Source organism: Macadamia integrifolia, chromosome 1 (genome assembly GCF_013358625.1).
Source record: "Macadamia integrifolia cultivar HAES 741 chromosome 1, SCU_Mint_v3, whole genome shotgun sequence".
Classification (NCBI taxonomy): domain Eukaryota; kingdom Viridiplantae; phylum Streptophyta; class Magnoliopsida; order Proteales; family Proteaceae; genus Macadamia; species Macadamia integrifolia.
In genome coordinates this window covers 30671094-30692217 of record NC_056557.1, presented here as the reverse complement: position 1 = coordinate 30692217, position 21124 = coordinate 30671094, and the positions used below count along the sequence as shown (strand labels likewise).

General features: G+C 40.6%; 1 protein-coding gene across 1 annotated transcript in view; it reads left to right on the top strand.

The window, feature by feature from the left end:
• The first annotated feature begins 614 nt into the window (after positions 1 to 614).
• The window catches only part of LOC122083826 (protein farnesyltransferase/geranylgeranyltransferase type-1 subunit alpha), a 34193-nt gene continuing 13683 nt past the window's right edge, over positions 615 to 21124 (top strand). Inside the window, exons 1-3 of the mRNA XM_042651738.1 lie at positions 615 to 979; positions 1667 to 1776; positions 6974 to 7097. Of these exons, the coding sequence (XP_042507672.1) occupies positions 749 to 979; positions 1667 to 1776; positions 6974 to 7097 (465 nt within the window). The 5' untranslated portion in view covers positions 615 to 748. The remainder of the gene's footprint in view (positions 980 to 1666; positions 1777 to 6973; positions 7098 to 21124) is intronic.

The window sequence follows — 21124 nt, the reverse complement described above, 5'->3', positions numbered from 1 at the left end:
CCATAATACGCTGGTAGCTCATCGTTGGTCGAGGTCTCTATGGTCGTTGCTCGTTAGTCGCCTGCCATTGGTCAGCTGCTCGGTGAATTGGGAGGGGAGAGGGTTGGGGTGAACGATGGATTAGGGGTGGGTGCAGGAGAGGGAGAAGGACACGTTGAGGTGGGTTGTAGTTAATCTGTGAAGCAGATGACGAAGGGAGAGAGCCAGAGTCAAAGTCAGAGTTGGAGATGGAGAGGTAGATGGAGCCAGATGTGGAGAAGTAGAAGAAGAGATATGGTAGAGTGCCAGTGGTGGGCAGGTTATGTTAGACAACGTTCATCTAATGGATGAGATTACTTATGTTTTATCTAATGGTCAACAAGCGCTAGCATACCTAATTCCCAGGTACTCTGCTAGCATACCTATCCCTCTCCCTTTTTTTAAATAATAGTAGTTATGAGGTAGTAATTGTAGACTTGCATTGGAATAAGTGCGGCTCAGTGGGCATTGCTGGCACACACGTATATCCCTACACAATTTTTAAGAAATATGTTTTCTGGAGGTCTTGATACCCAATCGGATTATGATCCAGAATAAATAAATAATCCTTGATTGCATGCCAAACGCCCCCCTAGACACCCTACCAGGCTACCACCTAGTACATACATGGAGTAACATTGATTTTATTTTCTCGAAATCTTATCTAAACCCCTCGAAGGAGATCCCAACCAAACCTATCGAAAACCCAGATCGCTTCTGATCAGCCTCTATGGATTCGGATGAAGATGAGAGGATTCCATTCACCCAGAGACCAGAATGGTCTGATATCAAGCCAGTTCCTCAGGACGACGGCCCCAACCCAGTTGTATCCATTGCTTACCATGAAGATTTCAGGGAAACCATGGATTACTTCCGAGCTGTTTATCTTGCTGACGAGAGAACCCCTCGATCTTTGTCTCTCACTCGGGAGGCCATCGCCATGAACGCCGGGAATTACACGGTAACCCGCTGAATCAACTAAGAGAACTGATCGAGTAGAATATTAACATTTTCCTCCCCTCATTTTACCTGTTCTTGATGCATACACCCCAAAAGTGTTTTTGTTTCTTCTTCTTCTTATTGGGATAACTTTTCTGGGATTAAAAAGAAAAAAAGAGGCTAATGACCCGCTAGAATTTGCATGACTATTTGGAAGCCTTGCAGGTTGGATTGCCTTTTGGTTATAGAGATCTATTTCTCTTCATGTGCTTGGGTTGGTCCAGATGGTTATAAGTTCCGAAAAGCTGAGATTCCTTGGGGGGAGATCGAACAGTGTCCTTAGATTTCTGTGAAAGAACAACAAACTCAGCTAAATGAAAGTAAAAGAAAAGAAGCCCAGCACCACCAGAAGAGGAAAATCTCAGCTAAATGGGTTTAGCTACATGGATCCTTGCCCTCCTGCCATCTCTATCAGAGGTCATACTTGGGACAATTCCTAGACTCTGCATGTCATTCTTCACAACTTCTCTTATGGTCATTTTTGGCCTGCCCTAGCTCTTTTAGCTCCTATTGTTTGTATATCCTAGGAAGGATTTCACACCAGCGTCTCTCTCTCTCCCCCCCTCCCATTGATTGCTACAGGATTGTCATGCATTGTTCCATGCTTTCTTACTGCTGACTCGTATATCCTCTTCTTTCTTTTCTCTAGGTTTGGCACTTCAGGCGTCTTATACTTGAGACACTTAATGCTGACCTTCACGATGAATTGGTTTTCATTGAAAACATTGCCAAGAGTAACCCGAAAAACTATCAGATATGGTGAGTCACTGTAACTTCCTATCCCATCTATGGTTTATTTCTTAGGAAACATATAGCTAAGAGAGATTGATTCCTAAAAAAGGAATAGAATTTTACAGGAACCAAGTAACTATCACTGATCTGTCTACTGAGATTGTGGATGGGCAATGCCTATCTTCTTGATGAAATCCCATAAACAAATATCATGTCCATTCATAATCTCAGTCATGACACATATATATCCCCATTATCTCAGATTTTGCCTGGGCTATTCATAGAAATCTGCAGAGCTTTGGAGTATTTTTTTTCTTCTTTGGACACCTTATTATGGTCATAGCATGAGTATGCATGCAGATGACCAGTGGAGGAAGAGACTCCATTTTGATGTCTGCCTATCAATACTCACTTTAGTGTGAGGTGCAGTTGGTTTCATCGTTTATACTGGCAAAGCACACTTTGAAACTTGATTATTTGCAGACCACATGCTGGAACATGATAAACTCCAGTTGCATTTGAGAAATGAATTGCTGTAACATGAGCATGAGGAACGGAATCTTGTGATTTTCCCAATAATTATAAGGTGGAACATGCTGAAAATATTGGTGAATGCAAGATTTGTTTAGGATGGGTTCCAATGCAGATATCTTGAATATATTTGGGCATCTTCACATCAAACTTTATACACCTTGGGCTGTGATCTGATAGTGAGTGAATATGCAAGAGAAATAGTTTGCAAAACTTCTTTTGGAAATCCAAAAAGGGTATCTGGTAGTAGGAGTTGATATTTGGAAGAATTCCCTTACCAAAAAAAAAAGATATTTGGAAGAATTCGTTTGCCCAAATTTTGCAGAAACCCTGAGACGAGATTGAGGACATGCAGGGCATGGATGAGGTGTCTTACTGCAACAGACAGTTAGTATCACATGTTTGTTTTGATGAGGAAAGATGGACCCATTGTGAAATGATGTGGGTGGCTGTTTCCCACAAGACCGTTATGCAAATATCAATGATATCTTCAGATCAGCTCAACGGAGTAATGCAAACCAAGATCCAAATTGGGTGACATGGATTCATTCTAATCAGTTAGATCTGATTTCTTTTAACCAGGGGGTATTAATGTAGAATTGTATTTTTCTCATTTTAATAGGGGAAAAATTATAGTTTTATTTTTTTATTAGAAGTTTGGAGTCCATTTAACTGTTGGAAGGGTCTTGTAATAGTTCCCATGGAGTTTTTGAATTGTCTTTATTTCATTTTAGAAATTGAGCCCACATAGGCCATACACGAGCTGCAATTTAGGAATGGTAGTCTAAATTGGTTTCAATGTTGGAGTCCTTAGCTTGGAATCTAGCTGTCTAGAGTCCTCATAAGATAGGTAATTGAATTTCTTTGGGATTTTTTTTTTCTAGTTAAATGTAACCAAAACCCCCCCTTCTGAAATTTGAGTTGAATGAATGAAAATTGGCTGGTCATGGCTGTTTCCTAAATTGGCTTCTTTTCTCTCTCCTCACCTTCTCTTTCTTTTTCTTGTTCTTTGATATCTTCTTTCCTATTTCTCTTTTCTCAATCTCTATCTTATTTTCCTCTTTCGTCTTCACCGATTTGTCTAATTTATATCCTTTCGATTAGACCGGGATCTTTCAAATTCTCTCTCTTTCTCTCTCATACCCATCAAACAATTTATGTGGATCATCTTAAATATTTTCTTAATCTGAACCATTAAATTAGAATCATGTGCACCAAAAAAAAATTTAGAATCAGATCTGAGATGGTTCAGCCTACGAACTGGAATCTTCACTTGTTATTCCTATTCTCCATCTGTGGGCCCACCATCCACAGGCTGGATCTAATGTGCCTGCATAGTAAAGACTCACATTTTTTTAGCAGTGGGAATCAGATGTGCATTTAGAAAGTCTAATTAACCAAGGTGAAAACTGGATCTCAGGGGTGGGGAAAAGGGTGTAATAATGGTGTGGCTGAAATGTGGTTGGAGATTGGTGCCTCACTTTGTTGGGAAATAAAGCAGAATCACAATGGTAGCATGCATGGGTTGATGCATAACAAGGGCTGGAAGAACCATAATTCAGCAACTTAAGAAGAGGACTTGCTGGTCACAAGGGTCAGAACAGGATAGGGCTGTATGACACTAGAGGGAGAAAACTGATAACCCCAAAAATATTAATCAGATGGCTGTAGAATTCAGGTTGGGTTTTCCTTAAATGACAGCTAGTGATCTTCAAAGTTTCACTGAAATCTTCCTTATCTAGCAGGGTGTGATTGTACTGGTTTGACTAGTAAAGGAAAACAGGGCAGGGTTATGGAATATGAATATATGGATTGAAAAACTATGATGTTGTGACCAGTATCAATGAAGAATATAGTAGAGCACAAACTGTAAAGTTTGGAAGTGAACTGATCAGAGCTAGAAGAGAGAGATATTTCAAAACTTTACTAGAGGAAAACACTCAAAAACAGGGTATACCAAGGATGTATATCAAGCTAATATACTGATTTATTTATGACAGAAATTAGAACTGAAGAAGATAGGATTGAAGAATAACAACAGCATATAGAGCACTATATCAATCATGCCATGACCCTGGGGATCTACCACAATTCTCACTTGACCCAATGCCAAATTGCCCAACCAGCAGACCAGATTCTTCATTCAATAGTTCTCAAAACTATTTATCATGAAGCTGGACTGAACTGATATTTATAAACGATTCTAAGTCTTACCTTCCTATTCTTAGCATGATTCAAATTTGGAAACCTATAGAAAATCTTGTAGAACTTCTAGGCAGGCTCTTTACGATGTTAAGCCAAATAATTAGCCCAAGGACCATATATCCTAAGAAGAGGTCAACCAGTTCCATTCTTATTGGTCTGCCTGGATCATGGGTACATAGTGATGCAGGTAAAGGCAGGAGGGGGGGGGGAACGAACCAACTATGGGGACCCCTTTTAGGCCTGTTATTTGGGGCCAGACTAGCCATCGAACCAGGCCATATCTAGCCCAGATCTTCTCCTGATTTGCCCCATTTAACAGCAGCTTCTTCAGAGAGATTTGGGCGAGTATTTGGTTACCATTTTTGGCTTGCAGTCCAACTCCTTCCCATCGATCAGCATACTTGCACGTTTTGGTTACAAAAAGATCTTCCAAAAGATTCCTACAACTGTCCATATTTGGTGGAGAGCAGTCTCAAGAAGGGAGCTACAGCAACCATCGAACTACACTAGAAATAGTTTCTATCTTGTGTTAAATTTAGTTTCCTCTTTGGTTAGTCAATTAGTTTCCTATTTGTGACTAGGTTAGTTTTCCTTTTTGAGTTCAGTTTTAATTTCTAAATTACTCCTACTTGGTTAGCAAGTTAGAGTTCAAGTTAGGAAGTTTATTTACAGCTTTTAGTTTCCTATTTTAGATTTCAGCTTTGTAAGCCTATAAAAGGAGGCACCACCTATTGTAATAGTTAGACTTTGATTAATGAAATTATTGAGTGCAAACTCTTGGCTTAACAGCTGCTATTGAGAGGTAAGATGCCTAACCCATTGAGGGGTGTGATACCCAAAATCTGAGAGGTGAGATACCCATTCCTAATTCTTCTTCCACCCTTCTCAACCCCTCTATCGTTTCTTTTTCTTTTTCGTTTTCTTTATTTTCTCCTTTGCTGCAACCGTAAGATAGTGTTTTGTGTGTGATTCAAGTTTATTTGAAGACCTGAACCAGCATTGGAAGATCAGTTGAAGACCTGCCTAAGGATCAGAAATTAATTCAGCTTGTTGTCAGGGATTTCCCTCCCTATTGATTTCTACAATCTCTCTCCATCCAGCAGGCTGTTGCCAAAACCCTTCTAGGGTTTTATTGAGGACATCAGGGGTCACCTTCAACCAAGAATTCAGGGCTGTTGGATCCCTTTTGAGGAAGCCGCAGGGTTCTCTCTCCTTCTCTGCTGAAACTCTAATTCAGCTACGGTGCTGAATGTGTTGCTGCCCTGTTCCAGGCCATCTGAGGATCAGCTTGGGGGGTTCTTCTAACCTCATTACAGACCTCATTTGGCCAGGTGTGGAAGTTCTAAAACTCTTATTTTTTGTTACTCCTAATTCAGGCCTATTACCCTCTCTGTGAAGCTTTTTGGGTCCTGAGAACTGGGAACCATACTTGACTATTCATTAGGAGTTATATTATTGGGGTTGTTTGCCTTAGGGTGAACCTGCCTTACATTACATAGGGTTTATTTCTAATGGGTGGTAAACTGAGGGAGAATAGTGTACTGCTACAGGAAGAATGCTCTAAAAAATGCACCTGAAAAGGTTTTTAAGTTATAAGGGTTAAAAAGTAAGTAAAGGATGAAAGATTGTCTTTTTTTTTTTTTGAGAGGGGGGGGGGAGGAGGACATTCATCGGAGAACTATTGTAGAGGCATACTGTTCCTGTGTCGTGATGCCTTTGTGAGCCCTTTGCAATTGAATCTGCTTTATTATAGATGATTGTGACCCCTATTGCAATGAAATGTTCAGGCTAGGTAGGGGTCGATGATTTGTTATCTGTGACAGTAATATGAGGGCTGAGACATAAGGACATGCGGACAACATTCGCTTATCCATCCAATGACAGGATTCAATTTTTTTCCTCCATCAATTTGTGAAATCCCAAATGGTGGGCAGATCTGAGTCCCTGAATGAGAGATAGAGCTCCGACATTGCTGAAGACCTCACTTCAGTTGGTCCTGAATACAGAAATGAAAGAACCTGGTAGAACGTCAACAGACACCCCAATCTGTGATGTCTGGGTTGCCTCTGGAGCAGCATTTGAAGTTCAAGCTTGACTGCACCCAAAGGTGGAGAAGTTAAGGGCACCTAAAGGCTACATAATGGGGGAAACAATTAGCCAGCGAATATCTTATTCTAATTATCTTATTTGCTCTGTGAACTGTCGTGCACCTATTTTCCTTGTAAATCGAGATAATTCAAGTAGCAGGTAACTCCTGATGCAGCATATGGTGCAGACTCATTCAAATAAGATAATCCAAGAATTTCCAATCCCCCTATATTGGCATCTTTGGGATCATTAAGCAACTTTTTTTCCTCCAGTCAATTGTTCTCTTTGAACTGGTTAATAAGATAGCTGCCAATCTGCAGTAAATTACGAAGTAATCTTTGGTCGCAATAAAAAGAGCATATAATAGATGTGTTAACCTTCTATGATTAGATTTCTGTAGGCATCATAGGCGGTGGGTTGCAGAGAAATTGGGAACAGAAGAAGCTAGAAGCATGGAGCTCAAGTTCACGAGGAAAATACTTTCACTTGATGCCAAAAATTATCATGCCTGGTCTCATAGGCAGGTATGCATTAAGTGATTCCTGACATATATGTCATACTACATAACTGAAGAATAAACTTTTAAGTTCATTTTTTTTTTTTTTTTTTTTTTTGTGTATTAGGTTCCTATTGATCATTGTATGGCAGGGAGTATGTGCGATTCAGAGACCTTGTTTCCATAGTGCTTGCCATGCCTTACCACAATAAAATATATTAAATGAAAATTGCTTGCATTAGAACCGGTGAATGGGCAGATTCCTTCAGTGTGTCATGCATTCCTAGGTTGCTCCCATTGGTCGAGGATTATTAAACCATACTTCATATGAATATTTTATGTCACTCATGCTGATTGATGAAAATTGCTTGCATTAGAATGGGTGAATGGGCAGATTCCTTCAGTGTGTCATGTATTCCTGGGTTGCTCCTATTGGTCAAGGATTATTAAACCATTTTTCATATGAATATTTTATGTCACTCCTGCTGATTGATGACCGAAGAGTACACTCTGGTTGTTGCTACATAGATTAGGATAGCTTGTGATGCAACCTGGGGTTCAGAACCCTGACAGTAGGTCGCTTTGGGCTCAGCCAAGTGAGAAACTGCTTAAAAATTAAAAGTAATGGTAATTCTGTAATTTTGAGAAAGTCAAGTCCTTAAGAGTAGGTAATAGAATAGGGGGCTAGATCAGGAATTAACTCTAAAGGGAAGAGAATTATTCTAGAATTTAAGATAGAAATGGAATAAAATAGAAACAAACTCAAAGAAACAGGGTCTTTTTGGGAATTTAATTATTATTGCCCTTAGGATGAATTAGGAGAACATATCTTCTTCGACCTCACGACACAGTCCAGCTGAAGGGAGAACATGCTTCAAAATGAGAGATCTCTTCCTTAGGAGGTCCAATCGATCTAACATTTTAGGTACTAAGTCACAACATGCTTCATAGTTGTCTGGTCAACACCTAGGCATCCAGGCGCATTGGTCGCCTAGGCGGGGGGTTAATGTAGAAATAGGTTTACGCTAGGTATACAAACTCCCAATAGTTAAATAGCCCAAAACAATTCAAATCTGGACCCTCAAAAAATCAAATAGAAACCAGAAAATAGGACCAAAAGGATATTCTTCAGTGGGGGAGTTTTGGATGATCAGACCTGTCCAGAAATGACCAGAAATAATGCTGAAAATTTCTTACAGCAGCAGAATTACAGTTCAGCTACAACACTCCAACAACAGCTAGCAATCCCAGGCAAAGCTGGGTTTTGGCCAGAAACAGGGAGAAATCATGCGGTTGGAGTTTGACAGCCCAGCAGGGGCTGAAACTCTGGTCGAGTGGCCTTCTTGGGGTGGCCCTTGATCCCTCCAAAAGGTCTTCAAAAGTGCTGGACAGAAGTTGAGAAACAGGCCCTGTCGATTATCCTCAAAACCGCAACTTTTGAGAAATTGATAGCTGATTTGGGGCTGTTCCCTATTCTGCAACTATGGATGCTGCTGTACCTTCAATCGATGCTTCAAAACACTCACAAGTCTCTCTCTCTCACAAGCACAAATAAAGAGAAACTAAGAAAGCAGAGAAAAGGAGAAGAAGATGGATAGTTATGGGTGGGATAATGGCTATCTCGGCTTGGGCATCTCACCGCAATTATTTCAGCTATTTGTCTTCCTTTCTTAGGAGAGGGAGCAAGCAATGGCTGCAGTTACTTTCATTCATTCAATTGTCAATTATGTCTACAACAGCCTCTCTTTATATAGAGGTCTGAAAATTACAAAATAGAAGCTTAAACTCAAATTAGAAACTAATACAAAAATAGAAAGTAATGCAAAATAGAAACTAACTCTAACCTCTAACTTAAGAGGAAAGCTGCTAGGGACTTTGTAGAAGGTATCTCCTCCATTGTAACAACACCTTTGTCCAGTCAAAAAGCAAACACAAAACATTACAGCTGTAGAAAATCGCATGACACAGAAATAGGAAATTCTGGCCTGCTGTAGATGCTGATCGATGGAGCAACTTGAAGGTCTTCTAGAAGCTGTAAATAACTGCTAAAACAGGGAAAATAAAGGGGGCTACTTTTTCTGCCGATGGGCTAGCATAGGGGACACAAGTAATGGTTCGAACGCAGCCCAAAGGCTGGTTCGATGGCTTACTGTGCCTCTTCTTCTTCCTGTGGTAATGTAATCCATGATGAGATTCTACATCAACTCCCCCCTTCTTAAAATCATTCGTCTTCGAAGAATGGATGATGGACATATACCGCTCGTAGAAGTTTGTATCAAGACATTGAAAATCATTAGCGTGAATCCAAGTGTTGTCCTTCTGAGGTCGTCCTTTCCACTTGACGAGGAACGAATAGTAACCCTTACCACCACGACCATTAGTGAACTTGTTGTCAAGAACATTTTAAATAACATCATCCGTATGGGTCTCAAATTGGGGAAGCCTCAATGTATGCTTGGTATCTCCATCATCGGAATGGTGGCTCCTATAAAGTGTAAGATAGCAATATTAAAGACAATGGGGATCTTCATAGTAGGTAGCAATTGCAACATGTAGGCATTGGGACCAATACACTTCAAGACCTTATAAAGACCTATATTTTGAGGATGGAGCTTGTGCATGATACCGAGAGGAAAACCCTTAGGTGGAATTTGAACCATAACCATATAATTAGGTTGAAACTCCACATAACGGTGATGCCAATTAACGGTTGCGTGATAACCATTGTTGTTAACGGCAATGCAACATTGATCATCAGCGTGTACCTCCGTAATATGCCTAAGGAACTCATCTGCTTCAACACTAATACGAGTATGTGGTGGCAATGGTATCATGTCAACCGGTCATTAAGGTTGAAGACCAAGAACAATCTCAAATGGTGTGCGACCGCCGACCGGTGGTCTGGTTCACGAAACTGTTGGATGCAAACTTAACTATGTCAAGAATAGAAGGCCAAGTCTTCTCAGAATCACGAATGCGGCAATGAAGCAAATTGCCAAGGCTCATATTCACAACTTTTGTCTGACCGTTAGTTTGGGGATGGAATGCCGTAGAGAACTTCAACTTCGTGTTGGTCTTCAGCCAAAGAGTCTTCCAAAAGTAGAAGTAGGTCTACACTAGGTAACAAACTCCCAATAGTTAAATAGCCGAAACCAATTTGAACCCTAACAAAATCAGTCTTAATAGAAACCAGAAAATAGGACCGAAAGGATAGTCTTCAGTAGGGAAGTTTTGGATGGTCAAATGTCAAACCTGTCCAGAAATAATCAGAAAAAATGCTGAAAATTCCTTACAGCAGCAGGAAAACAGTTCAACAACAACACTCCAACAACAGCTAGCAATACTAGGCAAAGTTGGGTTTTGGCTAGAAACAGGGAGAAATCGTGCGGTTGGAGTTTGACAGCCCAGCAAGGGCTGAAACTCTGGTCAAGTGGCCTCGTTGGGGTGGCCCTTGATCCCTCCAAAGGGTCTTCAAAAGTAATTCATAAATTTCACATCTCTATCAGACACAGGAGACTGTGACAAACCACATATGCACACTATCTCTTTGAAGAAGAGCTTCGATAGATGACTTGCATCAAGTGTCTCCTGCATAGGATGAAATGTGCCATTTTGGAAAAACGATCCATAACAACAAATAGAGTTATACCTCTTCAGTGTAAGTGGCAAGCCTAGGACAAAGTCTATGCTTACGTTTAGCCAAGGTGCATGTGGAATGGGTAGTGGTGTGTACAAACCTGCATTCTTCTTTTCTCCTTTAGCAAGTCGACAAGTATGACATCGTTGGATGACATGCTGAACATCCCTTTGCAAATGAGACCAATAGTATAAATCCCCTACCATAGAATATGTCTTATCCTTGCCTAAGTGTTCACCCATTCCTCTCCCATGTAGTTCTCAAACCAAGTGATGCCTCAAAGAGGTGTTTGGAATACAAAGACGTGTGCCCAAAAATAAGTACCCATCATGGATGACATACTTGTCCTTTCGACCGCCTTGCTGTAATTTTTGGAACATTTAAGAAAATTCAGAATCATTGGCATACTCATCTTTTATGTGTACAATCCTGTGCTTTGGATGGTAAAGATATTCATCGTTTGCACCTTTCGACTAAACGCATCAGCTATTTGGTTCTCTTTTCCAGCTTCGTACCTGAGGGCAAATACAAATTCTTGCAAATAAGAATTCCACTTAGCATGTCGATTGCTATGGACTTTTGGGAGTGCAAGTACTTGAGTACTTCATGATCCGAATAAAGTATGAACTCCTTGCCAATCAAATATTGTCTCCAATACTTAAGAATTTGGATGACGGCATAAAGTTCCAAATCATAAGTGGAATACCTTCTTTTTGCATCATTTAACTTTTCATTGTAAAAAGCAATCGAATGACCAGCTTGCATAAGGACTCCTACTATCCCAACATGGGATGCATCGGTAGCCACTTCAAACATGAGATCAAAATTAGGTAGCCTAAGCACCGGGGCTTCCGTCATCTTCTGTTTGATCAAGTTGAATGCTTTAGTGGCAGAGAGGTCCATTGGAATGGCGCTTTCCCTCCTTTCGTGCACTCCGTGATAGGTGCCATAATAGCTGAAATTCCGTATAAACCATCTATAAAACGAGGCAAGGCCGTGGAAACTTCGAACCTTGGTCAAAGTTATAGAAATAAGCCAATCTACCACGCTCTTAATCTTCTCGGGATCGCCTTCTACACCTTGAGATGAGACAATGAATCCAAGGAACAGAACCTTAGGTAACTAATGTAGAAGTGGGTTCACACTAGGTAAACACACTCCCAATATTTAAATAGCCTAAACCAAAGTAATTCTGAGCACTCAAAACCAGTTTTCACAGAAACCAGAAATAGAACCAGAGAAGGAAAACTTCAGCGGAGAAGTTAGGATGACAAAACCTGTCTAGAAGTATCCAGGATCAATTCAGAAAAATTACTCACAGCAGCAGACAACAACTCAGCAACAGAACCCAGCTGCAACTAACACATTCCCAGAAAAATCTAGGTTTCGGCCATTGCGGGGAGAAACCCTGCGGTTCGGTTTTGGCTGGGCAGCAGGGGTTGAAACCCTGGTTGAGTGGTCCCCTTGAGGTGGTCTTTGAACCCTCCAAAGGGTCTTCAAATCTGCTGGACAGAAGATGAGAAAGGGGCCCGGCTGATTTGAGTTTTGAAGCCCTAAAACCTGCGGTGGATCTTGAGATACTGAACTGATTCATCCCAAGCTTCAATCCTTGTAAGTCTTCAAGTAAGCTTAGTTTAATCCACACACACACTCCCCTTACAGTAAGTAATAACAGAAATTAGAAAAGAATAGAAAAGAAGTCATGAAGCAAGATAGATGTGGGTGGGAATGGCTATCTCAGCCTCAGTATCTCACCCACAACTATCCCAGCTGTTTGTCTTCCTTTCTCAGGAGAGGGAGCAAACAATAACTGCAGCAAATTTCATTAATTCAATTCTGATTTGTGTCTATCACAGGCTTTCTTTATATAGAGGTCTGAAATTACAAAATAGAATCTTAACTCAAATTAAAAACTAATGCAGAATAGAAACTACCTCTATCTTCTAATTTAAGAAACAAAATAGCAACTACTAGGGACTTTCTAAAAGTGTAAACAACTACTAAAGCAGGGAATTAAAGGGTTTCCTATGCTGGACCGGGGTGGGTCGAACTCAGCCCAAAGGCTGGTTTAAAAGCAACTAATTCTGGTGCGGTGGCTGCTTCTTCCTCCTGTGCTATTGTAGCCCATGATGGGAATCTACATCAGTAACATGAAAGAACACTTCTTGAAATTGATGTAGAGCTTCTCTTCCCATAGCACCTTCATCACACACCTCAAATATTCAAGGTGTTCATCTTGTGCTTTACTGTGTATTAATATGTCGTCAAAGTATACCACAAGGAACTTACTAATAAATGGGCGTAACACATGAGTCATCACTTACATAAAGGTGCTAGGTGCATTTGTAAGCCCTAAAGGCATAACCTTCCATTCGTACAACCCACCCTTTGTCTTAAATGTTGTCTTCCATTAATCCCCAAGGTGGATTCGTACTTGGTGATACCCACTTTTCAAGTCAATCTTTGAAAAGATAGTGGCTCCCGTTAGCATGTCTAACATATTGTTCAAACGTGGAATGGGAAACTTGTATTTTACTGTGATCTTACTGATGGCATGGCTATCAATACACATACACCACGATCCTCCCTTTTTGGGTGTCAATAGGGATGGTACGGCACATAGGCTCATACTTTCTATGGAAAAACCCTTACATAAAAATTCATCCACTTGTCTCTTGAGCTTGGCATGCTCGGTTGGGCTGAGACGATAAGTGGGAAGATTTGGTAATACTGACCCATGCACAAGGTTAATAACATGTGGTATGCCTTGCATAGGTGGTAGTTCATCTGGTAGTTCTTTGGGCACCAAATTTGAGAAATCAGTTAGCAAGTCCTTGATTGGCGTAGGATGTGTCACCTCTTCCACTGTTTCGACCTTCTTAGTCATGAGCATAGTTGTCACGTTGCCAAGGCGAATCAAGGCGTTGGAGGGTTGTCTAAGCGCTTAGGTGAGAAGGCGCCTGCCTTAAGGCGAACAAGGCGACTAATTGTTATTTTTTATTTTTCTTATTTTCTGACATTATTTAGTAAGCTACATATACCATGTATCATAAAAAATCAACATTAATCCAGATCAAGTCATTAAAAATCATCATTTAACCATATCAAATCATAAAAAATCAACACTAAGTCACATTAAGTCATAAAAAATCAACATTTAGAGAAAAACTCTTGTTCTATAATAAGTTTGACTGGTCAAATGATTTTATTTTTACATAAGACTTTTTGTATTAGGTATAACATAAAACCAACTTTCCTACAAGTCTAAGATTACTTAAATCTGAGTTGTAATAACAGAGTTATGTTCCGGTCAAACTTATTTTAAAGTGTGCGAATGCTGTTAAAATCGCCTGAATGAAAATAATTTTATGAATATAAAACGGAAGATTATTTTACTGGACTTTTGGTTTTATTTTAACTTGATAGGATTTATAAATTTTCATAATTGAGAAAAACCCAGCATTTAAAAGTTGAAAATTGCCCTTATAACCAAAATCCAATTTTTGTTCTTGGACGGGGAGTTGACTTTTTATCCTTTTGGAATTTGGTTTTTAACGTATTTTTATTGGATTCAAATAGTGGGTATTTTCTTATTTATGAATAATATCTTAAGTAAATGATATTTGGCTGGCATAAATAAGTGCCAAAACACTAGGTGACATGCAGTGCAATAAGGCGATTATCACCTAGGCCCCAAGCAAACCGCCTGGACGCTGGCGATGCCTTGACAACTATGGTTGGAGAAGACAAGGAGACACATCTTTGTAGTAGGTAATATCTTTGTATACATTCGCATACTGTAGGCAAGGTGTTTGTTAAAAGCCTCAATCAGTTTTTTGAGCTTACACTATTCAATTTCATATGCCATTTGATTGTAATCATTGAAGCTAGCAAGTGGGTGGGTAGAGGAGTTGTAGTTCCTTTGGGTTGGTGCCACATAAAGTTGGGGGTAGGTGCTCCCTTGTAGTTGTAGCTATATAAATAAGGGTTTGTAACTCAAGCTGTGCTCCCTTGCAGTTGTAGCTATATAAATAAGGGGTTGTAGCTCCTTTGTGGTGGGTGCCACATAAAATGGAAGTCGGTGCTTCTTGCGGTGGATGCCGCTAATGTGCATTATACTGCATCCGGATTTGGGTTGTAGCTCAAGCAGTCATTTGCACTGTGGATCTATATTGGCGAACCATGTATATTATCTTTTGTATGCTTTCTATGGTTTGTGGTTTTGTGGATGTGGTGAATGTCAGCACATGTGAGATTCCTCCTATTGGCGGGAAAAGTTGTGAAAGACCCTTGTCATTGATTCACCCCCCTCTCAGTAGCAGCTTGAGTAAACAAGTTTAGTAGTAGTAGACTTCTTCCAAGGTAAGCTATTGGCTGAAGGAGTTTTAGGCTTAGTTTGATTCTTGATCATATCATAGTTTTAGCTAGTGGTGATTCTACCCTTGCAAACCAGTTGGTGATTCCTGATCATATCATAGTTGTGAAAGCGTCGCCTAGGCGAGCGCTTAGTTCACCTTGTTTCTAGACTCCCTCAAACGCCTTGGGTCACTTAGAAGCCTTGATAACTATGGATCACATCTTTTTGTTATCAATAAGAATTAGGTCTGAATGCTTAGATGGTTATGAGATCACAAGCCCTTTATTTATAACAAAAGAAAATAGGAGAGAGTTAGAAATAATCAAATATACCCCTCATAATTGACTCTAATTAATGAGTCGGCTAGAGGGGGGAATTGCTTGGTATGCCCTTGCGGCATGCAACACATAATTCAAGACTCCCTCTAAAGTTGGAGCATAGATGTCACACATGCCCAACTTAAACAAATTAGGATGAAAAACCTTTCCACCCAACCCCTTAGTGAAGACATCATCCAACTGAACTCTTGACTTCACAAAGGGTATACAAATCAGTCCACTTTCTAATTTCTCCTTGATGAAGTGTTTGTCAATCTCCACATACTTGGTACGATTGTGCTGTACTGGGTTATGGGGCAATGCTAATTGCTGCTTTGTTATCATAGTATAACACTATTGGAATACGAAAAGGAACACCAAGGTCTTGGAGTAAGCTTCTGAGCCATAGTAATTCGTAGATTCCTTGTGCCATAGCTTGAAACTCTGCTTCAGCACTAGATCTTGCCATTACATTTTGCTTCTTGCTGCGCCACGTGACAAGGTTACCGCCTACAAATGTTACATACCCTAAAGTAGATTTCCTATCAGGAGATCCACCCCAATCAACATCTGTGTAGGCCTCAACTCGAAGATGATCATGAGGAGATAGAAGTTTCCCTTTTCTAGTAGCTGACTTCAAATATTGAAGAATTCGAAGAACCTCCATATGAGTGGAATAAGGATCATGCATGAATTAACTTACCATACTCACTGCAATGGCGATTTTTGGCCGTGTGTGTGAGAGATAAATCAATTTTCCCACCAACCGCTGATAGTGGCCCTTATCAACTGGTTCATTTTCTTTACCCTTGAGTTGAGTATTAGCTTCCAGAGGTGTGTTATAAGGATGGCGGCCCAACAAACCAGTCTCAGATAGAAGATCAAGGACATTGATGTAAGACTAGATCACATAGGACTTAATCCCAGGCAGGATCTGAAATTCTGGCTGAATAGGGAGAAATTCGAGAACTCAAAAAAACTAGGGTTCTGATGAGCCCCTACTGTTTGGATCGAATGGAGCTCTTGTATGCTCCAACAAACCCCCAAAGTTCGATCAATTTCTGATGACCAAGCTGGGAGATATGCTGGTTGCAAGAAAAAGGAAACTTTCGGCAACTTTCAATATCTTGTGATTGCAACCTCTGATGAACCTCAAATTTGAATCAACGGTTCCTTTGTGATGCCAAACTTGTTGTTTTATGGTTGTCCTTGTTGGCAATTCGGCCACGTGGCGATGATGACATGGCCAGTTTGGGTGACGTGGATGAAAATGATGACATGACAATGTTTAGTGTCATCGATGCGATAACAGAACTCCTTGGTATGCATGGAATGGTTTGATACATCCTTAGTATGTGATGCGGGTTTCTGGGTCAAAATTGGCAAAATTGGCCTATTTACTATCGGGGGCATTTTCGGCAGTGAAAATGACATTTTTGAATGATCATTTCTTCATAAAAAATATAGATTGTAATTTATCTAGTCTAGGGCATCTGATTTTGTCGCATTCCGATACCGTATGAAGAAGTTACGGTATTTGTGGCAGTCGAGGGCAGTTTCGGCATTGAAGATGAATTTTTTAAAGTGTTCTCTATGTAACAATACGACAAAAATCCAATCTTTCCAACGGTTCTGATTTCATCGCGTTCCGATTCCGTATGAGAAGATACATCATCGGAAAGGTCTAGGGGCATTTTGGTCTTTTTACATGGATGAGTTAGATGATTGAGTCTTCTAGAAAGTCATAGAGCGTCCAGTTACGGTTCCAATGCATTTCGTTTCATCTCGATCGGATATTGTATGAAAAAGTTATAAGTGTTTCCGTAAAGCCGGTTCGAAAATCCAAACCGAAAATCCATCAGTTGCTCTCGGTGTTGGGTGGATTTTTTGGAATTTATTTTTGAAATTTGAAGGGCTTTTGTGTAATTTCAAGATTTTGAAGGTCTGAGTTGCAGGGGGTCTTTAAGCACTGAAATATATGGAGGCAGGGGCTTGTAATAAAGAGGAGTAAAGGGAAGTGAAATGGATGGTCCAGATTCGACCACGTAGGCTTGATGCCCATCCAAAGGTTGCTGAGATTTTGCGCTGACATGGACGAGATAGATGCTTGCGCGTAGGATTTGATTGGTTAGGTGCATAATCCTTGATGCACTGGTGCTACACCTTATCAAGGTATGTTGTGGTGTTTTGCGTGTGCATAGAAGGTATAAAAAAAGATTCCGATCTTAAGGATCTCATGAGATCTGATTAAAGCCATCATGAAGGATTCGGATCCAATGGTCGATAAGCCTTTCACTTTTGTGAGTGGGAGACAAGCTCCCTTAAAATCCGGAAAAGCAACCAATCAAAGATCGACAATAAAAAGTGCATGCTGACCGCTGACGTCAGCATGACGTCATTAGTTGACTATCTTATTCAAATCTTGTGGTTGAGATTTACTATTCGTTATTTTAATCGGACGGTCTAGATTAAGAGATTCTCCTTGATGAGATCTATGGCTAGATTTGCTCCCTTGTTGCGTGCGCCGCTGGTGTAGCCTGCGCCACTCCTACGAAGATTCCATTTCAGGCTATCTCATTGCTCCAACTTCAAATGGTCATATCTCCCTCATTTTAACTCGGATTTGGGTGAACCAAGTTGCAGCTTCTTTGTTTTTTCAAGCCCTACACCATGGAAGCAAAAAAAAAAAAAAAAAAAAAAGAGTTTTGAGTAAAGGAAGGCTACGGTTTTGGCAAGAGAAGCTTCCCCCTCTTTGTTGGTCCTTGAATGAACATGAATGCTTGATGATAAATGTTCTTAGGCCATTAAAAGAGGTAAAAGAGGTGGTTGAAGTGTGTTAATGGTACCTTAACTCAAAACCAAGGAAGAAGAGAAGAAAGCAAGGATGTGTTTGCTTTGAAGAGCAAGAAGCCAAGGAGAGAGAAGCTGTAAGCACCAAACTTGTCAGTACAAGTTTCCAGTCATCCCAGGCAATCGGTTGTGAGATTCTCTATCCTTTGATATACATTATATGCATGTATGTATGTTAGGGTTAGTTGTGGATGAATGTATACATGCTAGGTTAGTTGTGGATGAACTGTAAGCATGCTAGCTAGTTGTGGATGTATATGGTAGGCAGAGCTTGACTGTAGGGCATTGATATAAGCCCAATTTAATTGTATTATTTAGTGAGTGCTTAGTGGGTGCTAAGCATTGGGAGTGGGTGCTACACATTGTACCGGCATTGCGAGTGCCATCTCAGCTTCGGCTTGAGAAAATTGGGTGTGGGTGCTCCCGATTGTGGGTGCAGTCAAAAGTAGTGTATTGAGTAGGTACGAAGCCTTTACAGGCACTACTCCGGGGATGTAGGCAAATTGCCGAACCTCGTAAAAACCCTATGTTGTGGGTGCTTGTTGTTTGCATTTTATATTGAAGTGCGTGGAATGTGGAATGGGTGTGCGCACTTGGAAGTGCCTATGAGAGGCTGAGTGTGCATACGACTGTGTGCAAACAGGGACAGGTATATCAGGTTTTTCTTGGCCAGATATCGGACAGGTTTTTGGGGATCGGAATTAGACTCACTGATTCATCCCCCTCTCAGTGACTGCCGGGTTACAACAAAACTATCCTTCAAAAGTTTTGCCTCAACTAACGGCTGGTTGGGAAGTTATGCTCGAGGAATGAAAAAGGAAACCTTATGGAGATTCTGTAGTAGCAGCTGGTACAGGTGATGCAGCTCCGATAAAGGTCTACAAGAGAAGACCCAAGACCAAGGTCGACCCAAGTGGCTGACTGGGTCGACCATATCTGGTCCTGGTCCAAGACAACCCACAATTTGGGGCTGCTGATGGGGATATTAGTCACTTATTAGTTCCTAATTTACTTTCTATTTTCAGTCTTAAAATTAGTTTCTAATTTAAAGTTCAGTTCATTACTAGTTTCTAATTTCTTAATTTACAAATTTTCAGTTTTAGTAACTTCATATAAGTAGTTTTTAGTGACTCAGATTTAGTAACTTTGAGTTGCTATTATGTGTAAACCTTCCCCGTCATTATAAATAAAAGAGGGAGATCTTTTATGGGCCACGATTTTGACAATTAAAAAAAAAAAGGCTTCATGCTGCTGCCGCTGGGTTTTCTCCATGGCTGTACCTTTGTGTTTGACTAAGGGTTAGGGATTGGTGTGTGATCCGATCGACACTCTGTGGTGAAAAGTCCGGTTTGGTCTTTTGTTATCTGGTTTTCTTATTGGATTCTCTTCTTCAGAAGTTCAGGTAAGTGATCTAACTTCTCTACAGATTTCTGTGTTGGTTTTCTCCCTGTCGGCTTCACTATTGTTGGATATCTGACCACCTGATCAATCCCATATTCTGATCGAAGGTTGATCATATCCAGAGGGGTGATCGACCCAATTTTGGGATCAATGTGGCAACTGGATCTTGCTGAAGTGACCACTCAGTTCTGGCCGATTGTCAAATCTGCCCAGATTTAGGTTCTGGCAACTGCTCTGTGTTGCTATGAAATTCTGGATTGTTAGCATCTGTTGATCTGAACCTATTGGAGGTCTTATATTGTTATTAAAATTTTTGGTTTTAGTCCTAAGACTATTGCTGAATTATTTCGATTCTGTGTTACTGTTCATTGAGATCGATTGTCAATTCTGGTTTGTTGTTGAAGTCTGATTTTCTGCTATAAGTTGCTGCTGGTTTTTGGTTATTCTTTGGTCTAAAAGTTCCTGAAGTTTTGGGTCTAATTGGGTGTCCAATTTAGTCCTACATTAAGTGGTATCAGAGCATGGCTGAGAACAACACCCCCACCCTAGCCTCTGTTATGGAGATGCTACAAAATATGAGGGCTGAACAGGAAGTTAAGTTGAATGAGTTGAAGGCTGAATTGAATACAAGGTTGTTGGCTGTCGAGACCCCACCACAACAGCCTACTGGTGAATCACAAATAACACCCGAAGTGGAAGCCCCATTGAATGTGGCTGCTCAGTTGGCTAACAAGAGAGCAAACCCTAATCTAATAAGACCACCACAGAGGGTTCCTGTAGTATAACCTACTTTTGAAGAACATGTAAGGGGTTACTTTGAGACAGAATGTCCTACATATCAGAGGTACTCTGGAGATTCAAATAAGGTCAAGCTCGATCTGAAGGAGTTTGATGGGAGACCGTGGTAGAGAACCTACTAGTTGGGAGGAGATGAAGCTTGAGCTATCAGATAAATACTTGTCCCGCAACTTCAGAGTTCGCATACAAGACCAGCTGAACTCTCTTCGTCAATGGTCTATGACTTGTGGAGTACATGAACAGATTTGACGCACTTTATTCTCGTACAGGCATAAGGGAGAGTGAAAGGCAAATGTTATCTCGGTTTCGACTGGGATTGCGAGTTGAAATCAACAGAGGAATCGGAGTGGTTGATGTGTATTCAGTGAGGGATTGCTTTGACAAGGCCTTACGAGTAGAGGAGCTTATAGCACAGCCAGTTAGAAGGTTTGGTTTTCAAGCTGGGGAGGTCAAGAAAAATTTTCCAGCAACTAAACCTAGTAGCTCAGCACCCTCAAAGTCCACTTTTCCTCCATGGGCTAATCACGAAGGAAAGACACCTATGACAGGTAGTAATATGGTACAATGTTTCCATTGCCAAAAGGTAGGACATTTTGCTAAGTCTTGCCCACATGAGCAAAGGGTTAATGCAATAGCTGAGGTTGAAGATTCCAATGAGGAGGATGAATCAGCTCTTTACCCCTATGGTGGATATG